The following is an 18768-nucleotide window of genomic DNA, read 5'->3' on the forward strand; positions in this document are numbered from 1 at the left end:
AGTTTTTGATAAAGCTACGAAGAAATAAATCTGGGCTTGTTCTTCTCTCATCTTGTGTTCTCACCATTTTTCTTTCTTTCCTTCTGACTTGCATTTCTTGTTAGACGCACCTTGGAAATAAGCGTTTGGCAAAAAGTTTGCATCGTTTGGAAAGAAAGAGATTGATAAATCGTCAGCCGCCTTCCTAAGCCTGACGGCACCGGGTTGACGTCTCGGCACATTTTTCTGCGCTCTCGGTATAACTTTTATTTCTCCAGACTGATGAACTTTACGCAGCAACGTGGAAAGTTGTGAGCAAACGGGGTAACGCCCAGCGCCAGTGACGCGTCCCCCAGGCCCATCGCGAGGGGGAGAAGAGCCCGTCACGGATATTTTCCGGGCTCCCACTCCACTTTCCACCAGCTGACCGAGCTCGAAGCCCCCGTCCCGCCGGCGCAGACCCCCACGGCATCGCCCGCGCCCCGTCTCGCCTCCCCAGAGAAAAGCCCCGGCCGTGCCAGAGCGGCGTGGAACCCATCTCTAACACACAGCTCCGGCGTAAACAAGAGTCAAATCTCTCCAAAGCGGTGCAAGCAAAATTATTCAACGTTACTAACTGCTTCTGGGGAATAATTCTATCAAAGCCATTCAAAACAAGGTTCTTGCACAAGGATCAGCTTGATATGTTCTCATAAACGCAATATTCCCTACAAATCATTAACAAAGCTATTAAGATTCGATTTCCATCTAAGCAATTATTGCTAGCATATTTTTTTACATTTACTTTAAAAGACTCAATCCTATTTTCAATTCATTAAACTGTTCCTTGCATTTACTGAATTTTACATCAGCTTAGAAGCCTATTTGAATTAATAAGAATTACAGTAGAAGTAATTTAGAAATAAATTATTTGAAGTTCAAGCCGCTGAAGCTTTTCGTGCCGGGATGCCGCTACATTAAGCGGGCTGACTGACGGCTTCAGAAGCCCAGCATCCCGGTCCAGGCTGGCACCGGCATCCCTCCGCCGGCGGCGTTTATGGCCCCGGGGCTGGGGACGGGCAGGGCGCACGCGGGGACAGGCGGGACCCACCGGCCCGAGCGGCGTCGCCAGCCTCCCGGCCTTCGCCTATTCATTCTGAATTAAAGGGCGTCTAATCCGGCGGCTGCCTGCGAAGCTCCTCTTGCTCGGCTGCCCCACATTCGCTTGCTCAAGCCGAAGCACCGGACCGTACGCCTGGACGCCTTTGGCTATCTCATATCTGCTCCCGCTCACCAAGGCAAGAGAGCTATTTCCGAGAACAGCCTCCATGACAAACTCTAAATTAGATAAAAACGCAAGGCGAGGTGAGAACTCTTCAGGCCCATCTGCGTGTCAGCAGCTCAGGAAGTTTCTCGGTAAATATTTACTGGCGGTATAGAAGTACGGCGAGGAGCATTAGGGTAGACGCATTTACAGCGTTGCAAGATGCTGTAATAGGAAAAGAAAGATTCATGGGGGAAATTAAGTTTAGGCCCTTGTCTTCCTGCCTTAGACCGCCGCGGTATTCGCTTTTAAGGCTGCAAAGTGAGACATAGGCGAGTAAAGCGTGTTTCAAGCAAGTTCCTCTTAGCTGGCCACAGCCCAGGGACCGTGGCTCACGCGCCGTGGTCACACTTCAAGTCAATTCTTTCCCCACTTGCGGCACACGGGGATGGAGCGAGGGGTCAGGGAGACAAGAGGGAGAGTCTTCAGTTCCTAACCCTGCAGGAGCCGCAGACTGTCAGGAGCAGCAGCGCCGCTGCCGCGCCACGGGTACCGACACGGATGCTTTCCAAGACAGGCTGCTTCTCGCGATACCCGAACCGTGGAAGCCCACACACTTAAACAAAATTTCTCTTAATAAACTAAGCCAAAGGAAACAACCCACACAGATACACAAACTATTTGTTCGTGCGCTGGAGGGAAAAAATGCCACCGTGATCAATCCACGCAATTAATGTAATTCGGATGTCACAACTCATCTACCAATTTCAGCTATCCAAAAGGAACGTTAACAGAACGGGAACAATTTTAGATCGGGCTGCCTACAGCATAAACCTACAGATGTGGGCGCGCGGCACAGCTCTCGGCACGTGAAGCCCAACAGGTCCTGCGCCGGCCACGAAGAGGATGGGTCTGGACAATAACGCTTACAAACGCACCGTAAAAGCCACTCTGCGTTCCTCACGGCGCGTCTGAAGTACACAGAGGTATGGATGTTGTCATCCACTTCCAGGAAAAAAGCTTATTGTGAAAAGTTCTGGGCGAAGGGCCGGCAGGAGAGAAGGCAGCCGCTGCTGCTGGCGCCGGGCTGAATCCCTCCGAGGCCACAGAGCCCGGAGCCACACGCGGGCACCTCTCAACAACGTTCTTTTCACGTGATCCTCACCCTCGGAGGAAACCTTTTGTTTGCCGCCACGATTTACAACCTTTTGAAACGGCAACCTTCTCTTCTACTAAGAGGTCGTTACCAGTTTTGCGACCCTGAGCCAAGCATCTCGGAGATCCTCCCGCATCCCAGGAGCTCTTATTCCCTCTTCAACATCTTCTCCACGGCTAGCAGCCGACTCGCTGTGGCCAAAACGCAACTCCGCTTCCCACGGCAAGAAGCTCTTAAAAAAAAAAACAGCAGCAGCAAAGGGAATTCTAGAAAAATCTCCTTTTGGAGTTTGCTCTGCCGCGCAGCACTGTCCCCCCCAGCGCGCTGCTGTTGAGTTTAGCCCTGCGAAAGTCCCCGTTTCCCGAGCACGGGGAGCGGTAGCTGCCTTCCCGCACGGCATCGCGCTCCAGCCGCGCAACGGCAGCGAGCGGGTCTGGCCAAAAGGCCGGGAAGGGAGGGGATACGGCAGCTCCGCTCGCCCTCCGAAGCTCAGACCGCAGCTCGCCGATACGGTGACGCTCCCCTTGCGCTCCCAGTTTTACTTTCAAACCGAACGCGTTTTCTTCTTCCCGTACCGCTACGACTGGGCTTAGAGGAACGGCTTTGAGAAAGGACGCTGCCGAGGAGGCTGCTGCTACTGATGATACCAAAAGCGTCAGTCCGGGGGAAAAAAAGGTGGGGTGGGGGGAATTAACATCCCCGGAAACTATTCCCGAAATATCGGTATTGTGAGTCTGTAAAAGCAAAGGCACTGCCGACCGCTACCGAAGCGCGTTGGTGCCGAGGAAGGAGCCACTCCTCGGTACAGGGCCGCCTCCTTTGAGAGCAGAGAACGATTCTGCCCAAAGGTTCAGCACTCCTCAGAAGAGGGAACGGCAAAAGAGACGGAGGCGCCAGATTAAAGCCCCACGTCGTCATCGTCGGAGTCGAGACGGACGCACCAGCCTTGCCACGTGTCCCCGGAACCATCAAACCTCACCTCACGAAACACGCAGCTCAGAAAAATATACTGCGAATTCAAGCGAGTTGTGCACAGCTAGTAAATTTGTGGAGAAAAAAAATAAAATGCTGCGGCCGCCTTTACAGCTTTTCTTGCTTAAAGAGTCAGAATAAAAGATGACAATAGCTCCGAACTGACACCAGAGGCTGTATTTACTTTAAACATTTGTGGATTTCTGCGTGATGAAGCGGCATCGGGGAATTCTCTCTACTGGTTTGTAACCAAAATGGGAGAGAGAGAGAAAAGTGCTGTGAAATAGCGCTGCGGCAACGTCCGGGGGAGAGCGGCTCCTCCGCTGGATCCCGCTCCCCTTGATTAGGGAATCGCTCGGCCCTCCGGGCTCCGGAGGCTGCCGGGAGCACCCCACTTCCGACGGACCCCTCCGGAGCGGCAGCCCCCCCAGTCCCCAGGTGCTAATTGAGCAGAGAGCTAATGACGGGGGTCTGCACGCGCCGGGCCCGTCGCTCGACAAGTCAGCCCGCATCCCATCGAACGAGCGAGCGAAAACACTTCTTTTGCTCTTAGGAATAAGGAACATCATGCACTTTTTCGGCCCGGAGCATCTCCCGAGCTGCCGGAGCCCGTCCCCCCCGCCTGCCCTCCCCGGTAACCACAGCGGTGCAGATTGATGACCCGTCACCTCGGCTGGGATTAGACGTCAGGCTTGTCTTTCTATTACCCACATATTGATAGATAAAATTCCAGGGCCATACATCGCCTGTCCCTTCAAAGGCTGCCGTCGGCAGGTGCCGAGGATCGATACCGATGTGACCTGTCACTGCCAGGGGGGGACACGGCAAACGGGCGGGAGGGATGCGGCACCGCTCGCAGCGCCAGCGCCGGGCTTTGCAGCGCAGCCCGCTCTGCTGCAGACCCCGGGGCTTCGCTCCCCACTTCCACCCAAATCCAGCGACAGAAAGCAATTCATACCCGCGGCCAGAAATCTCGTCTTTCAGAGTACGACCGTATTTCATGCTAATGGGTTCGGACCATTTGAAGGAGGAATCCTACAAGTCACGCTCCCCGCGACGGAGCTTCTGATGTCTAAAAGCACAATTTACACGTCTGGCTGCCATGGCGAAGCTGGAAAGCTGTGTGCTATATGTTTTTCCTGGTTTAGAACTAATTTCTTAACCCGTTTGACAGTTGTTAAATAAAAGATGTTGCTACTGCAGCTTTTTATTTTATATTTTTGTATGTATGTATCTGTCTACGAAGGGATGCTCAAAGAGTTTAGCTGACTTTCCAGAAGAATAGCTTTCAAGAAGCAGCAGCAGCAGCTGATCTCTCGCTTTTATTCTGGAAGTTGACGGTCCATTACAAGACAATAAAAGGTCGCTTATGAAAAGCCTGTCGTGCTCTCCTAAGGTCAGAGGCTTACGGCGCATCATCCAGAGGAGATGCGGGTGGGCACCGCTCCCCGGCCGCCGCACGCGGGAGGGACCAAGGTCTTTGTGTGGAGGGTTGAGACAGGGAGGCGGGACGGGGACATCCCGCCTGGGAGACGCCTGTGGGCTCCGAAGGGGCTGGCGGGGCACTCTCCAAGGGAGAAAAAAGCAAGGAAGAGCGCGGGAGAGCGAGCAAAAGCACAGTGAAAGGCAGAGCTGTGCCCGGCCTCGGGAGAAATCCGAGGCGGGTACCTTCCCCTGGCGTCCCTCCTCGCACCCGGCCACCACGGCCAGCCACGCTCCGTCAAGGACGGCACCCAAACCCCGATGTCTGGCTCTCCCCAGCACAGGCGGCTGCTCGGAGGCAGCAGGAGCGAGGGAGACGCGGTGCGACAAGGCGAGAGGGGCCCAGCAGACTGCCGCCTCCACTCCGTGTGTTTAAATAATACCCAATTAGGATCAACACTCATTTATTATTAATGTCGCCCTAATACAGTGCTCCTTATCTGCATTTTATCTTCCGGGCACATCGCCAGCAAGGACACACGCTGCCCAGATCTAAGGAAGGAGACCTTGATTAATCCGGGCTTTAAAACACACGTGGAAGCTCCTCTCTGCCACGACTCCTTCCGCGAGGAGCCGAGGCTGCTGTACAGCAGGTTGCCGCAGGTAAGAGGAGGGAGCGCCGATGAAAGGTTCAGGTTTCCCAGCCGATGAGCGCTTTCAGTGCATTTACATCATCAGAACAACGTTATTTCAGAGCACCGACCTCGCTTTCTCTCTCTGCCACGGGGCGCTCAAGCCGCAGCAGCCTCTGCTGAAACCGGAGCACGGAAGGAGAGCGTTTACGTGTTTGCAGGTTTGTCACCTGCGCTGTCGCCTCTATTTTTGTACTTAGCGGCTGGCAGCAGCCACATGCTTCGGATTTAGCGTGGCACCGGTCACGCCCTGAATTGGCAAGCGCTACCTTTGGGGGAGGCTCACCCATCTGCTCTCTCCCCGCCTCTCCCTGCAGCCGCCAAGCCCGCGCTGCCGTGGGCAGAGACCGGGGAGCGCGGCGGGGCCCGTCCCTCGGCATCCTCCGCACGCGGGGACACGAGCCACCCCAGCCCCGCACCCCCGACACGCTGTGGGGGATCACGCCGAGCGTTGGGCCGAGACACCGTTACTATTAAAGTCCGTTCTGGAATACGCTCGGGTCTCAGCCCCTACAGCCCCCGCTCCAGGCGCAACACAACGCCCCCAAAAACGCCAGTATGGATTAGGCAGAATGACGGGGTTCTCCAATAACCGGGAAAACTGCGTCAGGTCGGATGATGGGTTTCATTTTACTCTAATGAGCAGATATGTCTTATATCTGTACCTGTAACCTATTCCTTGCAGATTTTTTAACATCCTTTTTTTTTTTTCCTACTGTCAGTAGCATCTGTCACAACGTGCACCTTAATAATCTCTTTTAAACCCAAGAAATCTTTATTTCCATAAAGCACCCAAGATGAATTTTGATTGGCATCAGCCCCATCTCCTCCCCAAAGAACGGGCCTCCCTCCGCTGCCCGCACGTGGAACTTAGAGCCGTTCTGAAATCTCCAGCTCCGCCACTGCAATAGGCAAGAGGTAAACGACAAAGTTAGTAACGGATGTTCAAACCTGGAGAAAATGTCCTGAAGCACAAAGGGATAACAGATAATAGATCGGAATACCTATTTTTCTTGGGGCACTCTGGCCAATTCCCTTTCTTTGGCTAAGACAGCATGCCGCCAGCTTTAAATTACAACACTTTACTTGCTGCATTATACGCAGAAGTTATTTTCTAAGCCTTCAATAAAACACCCGCAGAACTTTTATCCAAAGTGTTCACCATTTCCTAAAACGAGCAGACAAAATATTCACCGGTTTGAAGAACCGAGAGCTTGCAGACCCCAGCCGCCCTTCCGCGGGCGCTGCAGGCACCAGGATGACACCTCCTCCACGGATTAGGCCGAGTTTGTATTTTGCCCTTTGAATTCCCAGTTTCCGGCCCTTCCCAGCACCTTTCCCGGCTCAGCCCAGCGGGAGCAGGAGCCGTCCTGGCGCGGGCGGCTGTGGGACGGGGAGATGCCCAAGAACCCAAAGCCCAACATCTCCCGGGCTTGGTGCGGCGCTGGAGGGTAAGCGCCAGCCTGTCTCCTGCTTCTCCAGCCTCCAGAATTCACACATTTAGTATTTTCCAGACCCTTTTCCCCCAGATAAGGCAAAAATTGCTGCTGTCTTCTACTGCAAGAGCTGGGCTCCTAATGGAAGCGACGTATTCCAGCTGCTGGGGGCTTCACCGAAATGACAAATACCACGCGGCTCAATAACACAAAACCAGAAACACCACACGATGGAACCAGCACTAGTGCAAAAAGCAAAATAGAGTTATGAAACGCTCCGTCTTCCAAACACACGGCCTAATTTCTTTTTTTAAATGCCCCCTTCGGTTTTCTTTTAGAGATACCACCTTTCGTCAAAGGGAGAACGACAAACGCCACCATCCAGGACTGTGCACTTTTTCCCCCCAAAATACAGGAGGGGGAACCCCCGCCCCATCTCAGCAGCAGCATCCTGGCGATCAAAGTGAGAGCTCCTTCCACTTTCTGCTTGCAAGGAAGGATAAAAAGGCGCGTTACAGCAAAAGCCTTCAGCCTAGATCCCGGCTCAGACACAATGATGAACGCTAGCCTAAAGGGCAACATATCTGTAAGTTTTAAGTCTCTTGCAACACCACCTGTCCTGATTCATCTCCGCGATAAAGGCAGTTCGGACAGCCATTTTACCGTATTTATTATTTTACGGACAACGAAGGAAAAATGTGGAATCGGCCCTCGATCTGCCACCCATCGGATTTCTAAATGTTGGTAGAAGACCAACGCTAATGTCTTTAAACGTTAATCTGCTCGCTGCCGATTCTGCACGTCCCCCCCTTCAGCCTCCGCCCGGCGGTTCTTCCGGGCCAGGGGAAAGAAAATGTATTTTTGGAATTTCCCCCCCACCCTTCATCCCTGGGATCTGCTTTGAGCAAAGCCACGAAAGGAAGAGAAGGGGCAGATGCTGCCGAGCGCGTTGCTGCCAGCTGAGGGGAAGGCACAAAGCCCTCGCCCCCCGTTCACGTCCGGGGGCGCAGCGTTCTCCCGTTCTCCACGCCTTGGTCTTGGCAGGACAAGGGCAAAGCTGGAAGGACGGGAAAAGGAACGGTACGTGCCGCCCACAAAAATAAAGCCATGATTCGATACGCTGCGGCAGCCCCGTCCCCCTTACTGCCTCTGCAGTGACGGCGACGAGACCACTAAATAAACACAGAAATGGTGAGAAAAAAGGACATTTTGGGATGTGGTCCTCACCCCACCTGGCTCAAACGAGCAGACGCAGGTTGTGCCCAAACGCCACCAAGGCTTGACCCATCCCAAGGTAGAGGCCCCAGCCTGGGGACACCGGGGGAGCACCAGGGGACACTGAGGCAGGGACAGGAGGGGCAACCGGGGAAAGGGCCACGCTGGCCACTCGCCCGTCTCTCCAGGCCACGGCAGCCCGCCACCTCCGCGTTCAAAGCGCCCCTCCCTCTTACCAAGCACTTGGTAAATTTTATCACACATTTCTAAAAGTTGCAGCTGCTTTTTAAAAATGGATTGTGTTTAGCTTTTAATTAAGTCTTCGTCTTTGTAGAAAAACCCACAAGCCTTAAGGTTTAGACTGTCATTTTAAACAAAAGTAAAATGGTAAATGCCTTTTAGATGCAGCACCATTAGATATAATTAAGCAATGGGTAAAGCATACGTCGTGCTATAAATGTCATTTAGTTTTACAGTTAAACTCATCAACATTTATCAAAACACTGCCTGAAGAAAGAACGAGACAGCCACGGCGAGCGCCTTCGACTCGCCGCTGTCTGCAGCGGCGCGCTCCCAGGCGAAACTGCGGCACCAAAAGCCTCCCCCGTTCCCATCTCCCCCTTTTTTGACTGAAACGTTGATGCTGCGCAGCGTGGTGAGGCCGCGGGGGGACCCGGGGGCAGGACCCGCAGCCCCAGCCCCGGCCGGGCTCCCCCTGCCCACCCCACCGCGGCGGGGAGAAACCACCCCACGACCCACGACGAGACTTTGGGGTCTGCTCGCGGGGGAAGCGGGAGCTCGGGCTGCCACGGCGCAGCGCGAGCCGTAAAGAAAGGAAAACACAAGCAACGCGCATTACCAGGTACTGCTGTGCCTGTTCTAGTTTAAAAAGCTCAACATCTCTTGTTTTCTCCCGAGAAGCATTAAAACATGCAAACGGAGCCCATTAGAAGCAATTTTCAATTTACTGCTCCTCCTTGATATTCACACGGTAAACACCAGCAGGTATCGGCTCCATCAATAAGGGCCGCAGGCACCCGGCTGGCTGTAAACCATGTCGAGCTCCCTGACTTTGAGGCTTCAGACAGAAGAAAAGGCAAAAAACCACCCCGGATTTGAAACTGATGTTTCGTCATCACCCGTCGTTAAAACATGATGCTGTTGTACGATTTCAGAAGCAGCCGGGAGAGGATGCTGAACGCTTCGGCGAGTATTTATTCATGCCCCCTTTCCGCCCTGGCGTGGACGCGTGTTCTCCTCCTCCTCCCCGCCGTGCCCGGCACTGCAGCTCTGCAGCAGCGGCGTCTCCTCGCTCCACCGTCTCCTCCGCACCGTGTTGGCAAGGCAACAGGCACCGCGGGCTGCGGGGAGCCGGCAGGGCCGCAGCCTCAGCCAGCGCCTTCGCTACCTGCGCTTCCCCCCGCTTCGCATTTGCGCCTCTCCTGAAAGACCCCAGGCCGCTCCCGGCGCCGGGCTGCCGCCACGCTCGGGCGGAACAAGCCGGCAGCGATGGGAAACCGCGGCCCTTGTGGGGAATCCCAAAGACTGGCGGAAAATCAGGCTTTTGCCAGGACTCCAGCAGTTACTACCCCAGCCACCTCGCTTGCGCATTTGCCCACGCTGCCTTGTCTTTAGCCCCCCCTGTTTCCGACGGGAATGCGTCCTGCGGATCGCAGTGGCCGTGAAGCAGAAGGGTGACCAGAGAGGACCGGAGAACAGTGAGAGCCGCGAGGTGCTTGCCATCTTTGGGGAAAAAACCCAAAAATCAGTGAGAACGGCCAAAAACCCCATTCTTGCCCCAGTTTCTGGTTCTCGAGCGAGTTCTCCCCCTCTCACGGCAGCGCTCCCGCGGGATGCCAAGCTCGCGGGAGGCCCCGGGCAGGGACGTCCCCAGGCAGGGTGCAGGCAGGGAGGGCCGCAGGAGCTTTCTGTGCTCCACGTTTCTACGCTCAAAGACCACGCTCCGGAGATGAGAAGGGTTTGGTGGCTATAAATTGGTAACTCCCTCCCAGCGATCCTCCTCCTGCCCACCTTGCAGCAGGAAAACTACAAGTAGATTAAACTCCTGCCCCCCAAAAGGAGGGGGGTACCGACTTCAGGCGCAGGCAGCTGGGAGTACAGCCCGTGGTCTCGGCAACGGACGCGACATCCCAGCACCAGCCCTCCGGGTCACCTTGGTTTAAAATTGTGTGCAAACACAGAGACCACTTCACTAAAAATCTATCTTCGTAACTGCTCGCAACTGAATTTAGAATGCATGCACGCAGCGCTTCTATCTGTTCGCTATTCCGAGCTTCTCCTTTGGCCTTACGATAAAAGAATGCAGGAAATTATAACCAACCTTCCCCCCAGCCCGGAACAGGGAATTAATTACCGCGAGCAGAAAGTCCGAGCTATTCCAATAAACCAATGCAATCCATTCAGGCACTGAAACGCAAGGAAAACATCCTGGAGGCTTGATACCTTGCTAGCCATTCATATCGCGTGCCGCCGTGGATATTACGGAGCAGCTGTGCCCGGGACTATCACAAAGCCAACATTATCTCTACCGTTATGAGAATTAAATAAAGCCTCTCCTTCCCCGCACGCAGCGCCAATGTGGCCGGGATTACAAAGCAACCTCAAAAAGCCCGCAGCGTCTGCCGCGCCTGGCTCCATGGTGGGGTTTACTTCTTCAAGCCAGGATTAGATGATTGTGGCGATTAGTGACAACGTCCCTCGACGCGACAAGACATGAGTACGCGCTCGGTGCCACCCAAAGCCGGCTGGTGCCGAGGATCAGCTCTTCGAGACGCTCGCGGGGAGCAGGGAGGGACGCTCGGCCGGAGGGACCCGCTGCTCCCCCAATTCCCAAGCCCGGATTTCCAGCCCAGGCCAGGCTAAACCCCGCAATGGTATTCCAACGTCACGCCCCCTCGCAGCGCATCCCTCCGCTCCTCTCATCAAAGGCGAGCCCACTGCCGTCCTTCACCCGCGTGTCACGCCAGAGACACAAGACCTTCTACAGACGTCGCCAGCGGCAGCTGGAAATCTACCAGACGCTCGCTTGGCATTTCTTGAAAGAACAATTGGAAGGATACGCATTCTTCACCAGTCTTTTCGCAAGGCCCAACAGTTTGAAGGGGTCTGCTTATTTTTGCCAACTTCCAGGGAACTGTGAGGCTGGTCCTCTCGCACTCAGCGCATCAAGGGCAGAATACCTGCAGACGAGACTCGTTTTTAAAGGACGCGCCCTCCAACAAAGAGCTGAGCAGCGCAGCTGAGAGAGTTTACGTTTCCAGCACTCGCCTGTTTCACTGCGGAGCCCCACTTGCATCTGAGAGTGAGAGAGGTTCCCCCCCTTATTCACTCGCACTTAAAAGCACTTGCTATAAACTCCTGTAAGTGACAGCACGCCCTGCCAAAAGCACCCGTCCTTAAAGCCCAGAACCCCCGACCCTTCCGTAACGCTGCCGTCAACGATCCGCGCGACGCACCGCATCTCGGAGCTAAGACGCTCCCATTCACCCTGGGCATTTCTACAGCGAGTCACCGAAATGGCAGTCTGGCTCATCCTGGCTTTTTAAAGCAGTTTATAAACTTTAAAACAGCTTTTGCTGCAATGCCGCCGGGGTGGCTTCCGTACCGACGGTGCGTTTGGTTTGTGGTGGGTTGTTTTTTTTAAACCCGCCAGGGCTGCGTATTACCGAAATGCTGTCAATAAGGCGGGTGAGCTGCTGGCTGGAAGAATTCCACCGGTTTGCAGGTATCATAAATCCCTTCATCCTCGGGAGGTTCCACCTCCAACGTCGGGTCCGTAACTCCCCCAGGCCCAGCGGCACCAGCCTCCCCCCAAGAAGCGCACGGGGCGAGCCCGGCTCCTCTCGCCTCGGGGCAGCTGCTTCACACGCAGCTCCCTGGAGCAACCATCCCGCAAAAGGCGTCTCTTACGCACCGTGGCTGGGGTAAAACACTGGGGTTTTGTGGAAAAGCGCTTTGATGCAGACACCGTACGCCTTACACACACGGAGGGCTCTTCAGGTTGGGTTGTGTTACGAGAATCAAACGAACCGTCATGAATCGTAATGTTTTACGGGTCTGCTGTTTCCTGTAATTTCCTAAAAAAACCCAAATTACATTCCGCTCATTAGCAAACCTTGCTGCACAAAGGGAAGGGCTGGAGAGCACTCAGCACGCCGGGGACACGCAGGCAGCGCGGGGCACAACGGGTAATGAGTGAAGCCAAATTCCATTTCAATGCGCCCAAAGAAGCAACGGTGTCATCAAACGGGGGGTAGGGAATGGGGAAAGAAGGAAATTCAGCTGCCACGCTCTCTGTTTCAATCTGAAAGGTGAGATAAAGAATTAACCTTGACACTTGGCAGCCAGGCGGTAGAGTCGACCCACGGGCCGGGGCGGCCGACGGGCACCTGGCACAGCATTGGCATCGGCACCGGGAGCCCAGCGGCTCCTTCCCCGCCGCCGGCTCGGCAACGACCGGACCTTTGTGAGCGCCGGTTTGCAGGACGGGAAACACTCATCCCCCCCAACCTCGGCCCAGAGGCTGGGGCGGGCAATGGCCAGTTGGCATTCCGTCACCCCAAACTTGCAGCGCCTGCACAGCTACGGGGACGCACGACGTTGGTACGGGCGCAGGGCTGCTGCCGCGCTTCAGACTGGTCCCCAGCACACCCTGTACCTCTCGTCTGACTCAAAACCCCAGCGCGGCGAGGTTTTCATGCTGGCTCAGAGCGGGTTTTGGTTTGTTTCCTAAGGAAGCATCAGTGAAACGTACGCTGACAGGCCGGTTACCCGCGTAGACACGAGGATGCCCGACTCTGAGCAGACCTGGCAATAATTAACTGCAGGAGTCGGCGAGATTGTTATTCAGACTTCACTTCTTGTTTGGTACCTACCGAACTCTAAAGAAAACATTCAGAAGCAGCGAGCTTTAAAATCCCCAAGTACAAAGCCCAGGTCATCAACAGCTATACATAGCGGGGGGCGCTCAGTTACCAATTTTAACACACTTTCTCATCTGGAAGTGTTTCACTACGGCACCGGCCACACTCTACACCAGCTTTGTCCTTGGGACTCTTTGTGAGGGGCAGCGTGAGCCAGGAAGCCATGTGCAAAGCTCCCGCGTTCCTCTGAGCCGCGAGACGTTCCCAGCCGGAACCGAATGATTTGAAACAAGGAGTTTTTGGTGCCTCGGGACGGGGCTCCCCCCGCCAGCAGCGTCCATGGCACGGCTCCTGGAGAGCCCTGTCCCAACACCTCCCGGCAGGGTGGAGAGCCGCTGGTTTCGTGCACAGCGAGAAGCCGAGCGGGACCTTTGCCATGAGGACGGAGGACGGCCACCAGCCTACGTGTCCCAGCGCCCATCGCCAGCGTCCAGCCTCTAGCCCTTAGCCAAGCCAGGGGTGAGAGGGAGCCAAGAGCCCGGCCGGAGCAGCTCCTCCGTCTCCCACCACGTCACAGCTAACGAGGACGGCGAAGAAGGCAGAGAAAGCAAACCCTCTTCCAAGGGACTCTCTGATCTTTCTACTCTGATGAGACTCGCCCAATTGAGAAAGCGACTTGGCGTACTTTTCTGGTCTGGAAAACGCTCAATCCTGCCTCATCGCCATCGCCAAAAATCATTAGCGGCGAAATCCAAAAGAGCCGCCGCTTTTCAGCCGCTTCCCCTTGCGAACAGCCCTCTCCCCTCGGGCCGGAGCTGGGGACACGCCACCAGAGCTCGGGGGAACGTTTCCAATGGCGATCCCAATTAACAAGCCCACATCTATTCACGGTGGAAGGTTTCGCAGCTTTCACTGAAAGTTCTGCTTTTGTCTTCCTGCCGTCCCTTCCCGAAGCGAGGGCTCATTACCGATGAAGCCCAGCTCCGTAATTGGTTGGGAATGTGGCTCTGGGCACAATAACCCCAGAGAAGCTGCTTTATGAGCTCTCCCAACGCTACTGAAGAACGCCATGAAAACCCCAAGCCCAGCTGCCTGGCTCCAAACCAGGGAGCTCGGCTGGCCCAAAGAGATTTCCATTGCGCCGGCATCATGCTGCCGCAGCATCGCACTCCCATGAGGAACCGCACCGGAATTCTGCGAAACGCCGAGCGTGGCCGCCACCGCGCTCTGCCAGGCAACAAGTTCTGAGCAGCAGCTTTCGGCAGGTGAGGCCACACGCGTGATCGGTGCCTCGCCTCCTCCCCAAGGAGAAGGACAGGCGAGGCATGCGCTCCTGCCTCGTCACGTCACTGTGATGGATCAGGCCACAGCGCACCTTGTAGCTAACGGTACCGCTCCCAGCATTCATCTCCAACCGCGTTTTTACCATTTTCAGATTTCTGCACACCGTCTTTGCTGCTTCGTAACCCCTGCAGGAACCGGGAAGAAACTCGGCGTCTTTACCTACAACAGTTCTGCACAAGTACAAACGTGAAGGCTGAGAAACAGGGCAACAGGTGAGAAAACGGTCTCAGAACCGTGGCGAGAGAACTGCTTGTGCGCCAGCATCCACGGGCACAGTGCGCCACCGGCAACGGGCACGGGCTCCCCGATCCGCCTCTCACCGGCCCCAAAACGCACCCCCTCCGCGGCACAGGAGCATCTCCTGGCCCAGGGTGCAAACCAACCTCCCTGAGCTTCCTCCACCGTCCCACTGGGCAGGAGCACTTCAAGCCTTGCAATGAAATGAAAAAAAGATAAAGTAGAGTTTCCGGAAAAAAAGAAGGTACAGAGAGCCCTTAGGCAGAGGCTCCAGACCACAGGACATTTACCTTTTGATTCATTTGGAACAAATCTGACTCCTCCTTGTGTTTGTCAGCCACGATCCCACCCTCGCACCCCTCTCCCCAGAGGGGGTGACAGAAAGAACGTTTGCCGGGAGTGACGCCCACGGCGTTTGAAAGATAGTCTTTCTACGAGAACGCAATTTTGGATTGGGCTGCTAAAAGCATCAGCCTGCTTATCAATCTAAGAGCAGCATCTTTAAAGGTCATGAGCGGGGAAAAAAAAAAAAAAAAAAATCAGAGACTCATTCTAATTCCTCGCAAACAGGAGCTCGTTTTTCACAAATCCACCCTGCAGTGCTCAGGAACATGACCTTTCACTTACAAAGAGAAGAGCGGATCTCTGCCTCTCATGTGTTAACCTCCCTTCTTTCCCATAAATTAAACACAGGCTCGGTACCGCCGTGACACGCTTCTCAGCGCTCCCCCCAACACGTCCGCAAGCCGTTTTGCTATCGCTGAGGCTCTTGAGCCCCTGAAACCCTGGGCAAGCAGAAAAACACCAAACTGCAGTGAAAAATGCAGGTGCACAATGTTTTTTTGGCCACAAACCCGACCACTAACCACCCAGAGGTTCAACGCAGGATGGGCAAACGGGACGGTGCTTTAGTACAAACGCGCTTTTCTGTGTAGGAGCCCAGGAGTCCCGGATCCCGCTACAATCACCACGTCGTGCTTTTTGAAAGCGTTATCAGGGCGATACGGGCTTCTCGGCCTGGGAAGTTTTAGGGCTACCCGTTATCTGTGAAGACAACACGAAGCAAGGAAGCTTCCCAGCGAGAACAAGACCTTGCCTCTTGAAGTCTCTCAGTTTCTCAGCATCTACCAAAAACCCAGATCAAAACCGGAGTCAAACTGGAGAATACGTAGAAGCAGAGCTGAGCACCACCTGGAGAAGAGAGTAATCTGCGGAGTCCTCGGGGTAGCTCGCAGCCTCCCTGCAACCCAGTCCACCGTGCCCACGCCGGGCTGCGCAACCCCAAGCAGAAGCACCCAGAAAAGCGAGTCCCTTTAGTGGGGGGCGCTAACCTGCGTTCCCACCCGAGGAGGCAAGGGAAGAGAGTTATCACCTCCTACGATACAGTACGCCCACAAACGGGCTTAACGCCATTTGCCTGGAAAGCCACGTGTTTAACATAATCGCTCCATTTTGGCAGCTAGGGAAGCTGGCAATAGGAACACAGGTTGATCTTCTACTTCTGCGCTTACTCATAACGATCTTTATTGGCTGTGTGATCTTTGCCCACTTGTTTGCACTGCTTCGTCTCGTTCGCAGGAGCAGAACAGACGACATTTACCACTGCTGCTTCGCAATTACCTCTTATTTCAGCTGAAGGTACCCGAAATGTCAGCATGGGATGCCACCCACGCCCAGTTGCCGCCCAACTCCATTTTGGCCAGAAGCACTCCCGCGTCTCCACCCTGCCCCGCAATTTCTCCCGCGTGACGTGCTGGCCTGAAAAGGAGCTCATGCCGTCCTAGAGACCGTCCTTTGGCACGGAGATGGTCCCCCCGGCACACCTGTCCCCGGCAGCAGGCTGGTAGCCAGCCCCCCAGGCTGGGCACCGGGGAGTCCCCAGAGCCGAGCCTCAGCTCGTCACCCGCCCGCTCGTAAGGGAGAGCAAAGCGAAGAATAACCGTCACGCTACCCCGTTTGCTCTCGCAGGTCTCTTCTGAACATTATGCATGCCTTTCCCCTCTCTGACATGGTCTGTCATCACGCGACTAATGCCGGTACGATTTGCCAATTTATCCGGCGTTGCAGGAGCAGCACGCGGGGCTGCTGCCTTCTGATGACTGCCACAAGCGTGACAACGGGATTTGACTATTAGCCACGAGGTCAATTGGCTTCCCGGGAGCTGAGTCAGATCCTCTCTACCATGTAAAACTCCTGCAAGAGTCCCTCAGCTCACATTTTAGAACGTAAACCACCTTCCAGAGAGTCAGAGGAGCTGGCGGCTCGCTGGAGCCAGCTGACAGCCCTTCTGCCGGGTCCCCGCTATGAAAACACAAGTGCTGCAGTAACGAGAGTAAAACGTTCCCAAGTATTGCGACAAATAGAGTGCTCTAATCAATGAACGTGCTTCTGCGGGCGTCCCGCTCCGGCTCTACCGCTGCCCTCCCTCGGGCATCCCCCGCTGGAGAGTCTGCGGGGAGCGAGGGGGCGCAGACAGAGCCTCCCACCACCACCGGCAGGAATGCAAGGGCCGCTAGGCAACAGTCCCTTCCACGGTAAGGACCAGGATGGCACGAAAGGGTTGCCTGGATCCCTTTAGAGGTGGATGTAACAGAGCCCTGAGCATCCGCGATCGCTTCTGGCTGCTTCCATCTCCAGCAAGTGCTTAATACGAGAAAAACAAGGTGATAGATTCAAAACCAGCAGAGAAAGCAACGTGCGAAACAGCGCTGACCGGCAGATTGCGTCTCCCCCGGCTCTGCCGACAAGCGCATTCTGTAAAAATATCCCCTATTCCTCCTCCTGCCAAAAATGGGGAACTAGTAGCAGCCTTCCCTGGATTCTCCTGGCAGCGGCGGGCGGTGAGTGGGCTCTGCGGAGCTCTCGGGACCAACACCACCAAGCCGCTATGAGCCGGGAGATGAAAGCCGAAGGCAGTGCGTCGGGGGCCGTGGGATTCGTTCCCAGCAAGTTCTGCGAGCTCTCGAAGGAGATCTGGCAGATGACTACCCCTCTCTCCACCCCCAGCCTTCGGAGGCGAGCCGAGGATGAGTCAAAGGCTTGGGTCGGAGGTGAGCATCCCGCGTACCGACCAGGGAAATCTCCTCTCCCGACTCAACCCGCGACCTCATCTCAAGAGCCAATTCCCTCCCGTGTGCTCGCGAATTATTGATCCCTGCCGCGGCGTCAACACCAGGCAGGCGAAGCAGACCACAAGCAATCCGCGCCCCGCAAAAAGGAGAAAGCAACACCTGAGAACTCGGCACCAGAAGAGAAAAAGTCTCATTTTTTCAAGTTTCGGTTCAGTTGTGTATTTCCAGCAACTCCCTCCATCCCTATCTTTATCGCCGTTATTTCGTATCAGCTCCGTGCTTCCAATTCTAACTTTGTCTGGAAAATATTTCTGAGAACAGCCTTTGTTCGCCGCCCACCCCTGCCAGGCGGCTGCCAGCTCCCATCGCGGCGCCGCAGACAGCGTGCGCCAGGTGAAGGGAATGGCGTGCACCTGCCAGCCTTCGTCCCAGCGGCTACTCCTGCCGGGCCGTACGGGCGCAGCTCCCGCGCACGGCTCCAGACCCCCCTTTCAGAGAGGGCTGTGACGCTACCTGGTGGCTGGCGGGTCCCGGCTGCCGCGGGAAGGGGCCAACTGCTCCGCTCACGGCTCATTTCTTCACAGATTTAATTAACTCTAACGGCTTTTGTCTTCGCGCTTGCAAAAAAAAAAAAAAAAAAAAGGCATTTTCCATCTTAAACTAGGGATAATAAGGGCGGTAGGGCTAAATCTCCAATCAATTTGGAGACGCCGCAACGCTTGAGGAGAACTGATGAGAAACTGAATGAAAACGCTCTTTTGCGTTCAGACCCGTTACGCTCAGATGTTTTGGTTCTCTTTTGCACTTCAGAGCTCCAGCACAACATTTCGTCCCGGGGATGCCTTTTGGACCAGGCTTTTTGACGTACCTTCCCGAGGACCACGACCGCTCGCCCACACCTGCTCGAGGGAGGTCTGCGGGCGAGCGTCTGCTGCAAACCGCGCGGCGCTGATGCCCAGATGCAGCTTTCTCTGGTTATCACACGTAAAAATCAAAGAGACCGCAGATTTTGAAAATGGCAAAGGCCAAAAGCGAGCCAGGAATGACTCTGGGCACACCCACATCCCGTCGGCACGGCGTGCCAACACAGCGCTGCCGCCGCTCGGCACGTCCTCGGG

At 55.2% G+C, this 18768-nt stretch overlaps 1 protein-coding gene across 9 annotated transcripts in view; it reads right to left on the minus strand.

The window, feature by feature from the left end:
• CADM1 (cell adhesion molecule 1) overlaps positions 1 to 18768 on the minus strand; it is a 150949-nt gene that overhangs the window by 53151 nt on the left and 79030 nt on the right. Inside the window, exon 1 of one of the 9 annotated variants that reach the window (XM_063355415.1) lies at positions 9224 to 9266. The exons of the other annotated variants lie outside the window; for them this stretch is intronic. Within the exon in view, the coding sequence (XP_063211485.1) occupies positions 9224 to 9251 (28 nt within the window). The 5' untranslated portion in view covers positions 9252 to 9266. Of the gene's footprint in view, positions 1 to 9223; positions 9267 to 18768 lie in introns of those variants that run through there. 9 annotated transcript variants of the gene reach the window in all.

Source organism: Chroicocephalus ridibundus, chromosome 18 (assembly GCF_963924245.1).
Source record: "Chroicocephalus ridibundus chromosome 18, bChrRid1.1, whole genome shotgun sequence".
NCBI lineage: Eukaryota > Metazoa > Chordata > Aves > Charadriiformes > Laridae > Chroicocephalus > Chroicocephalus ridibundus.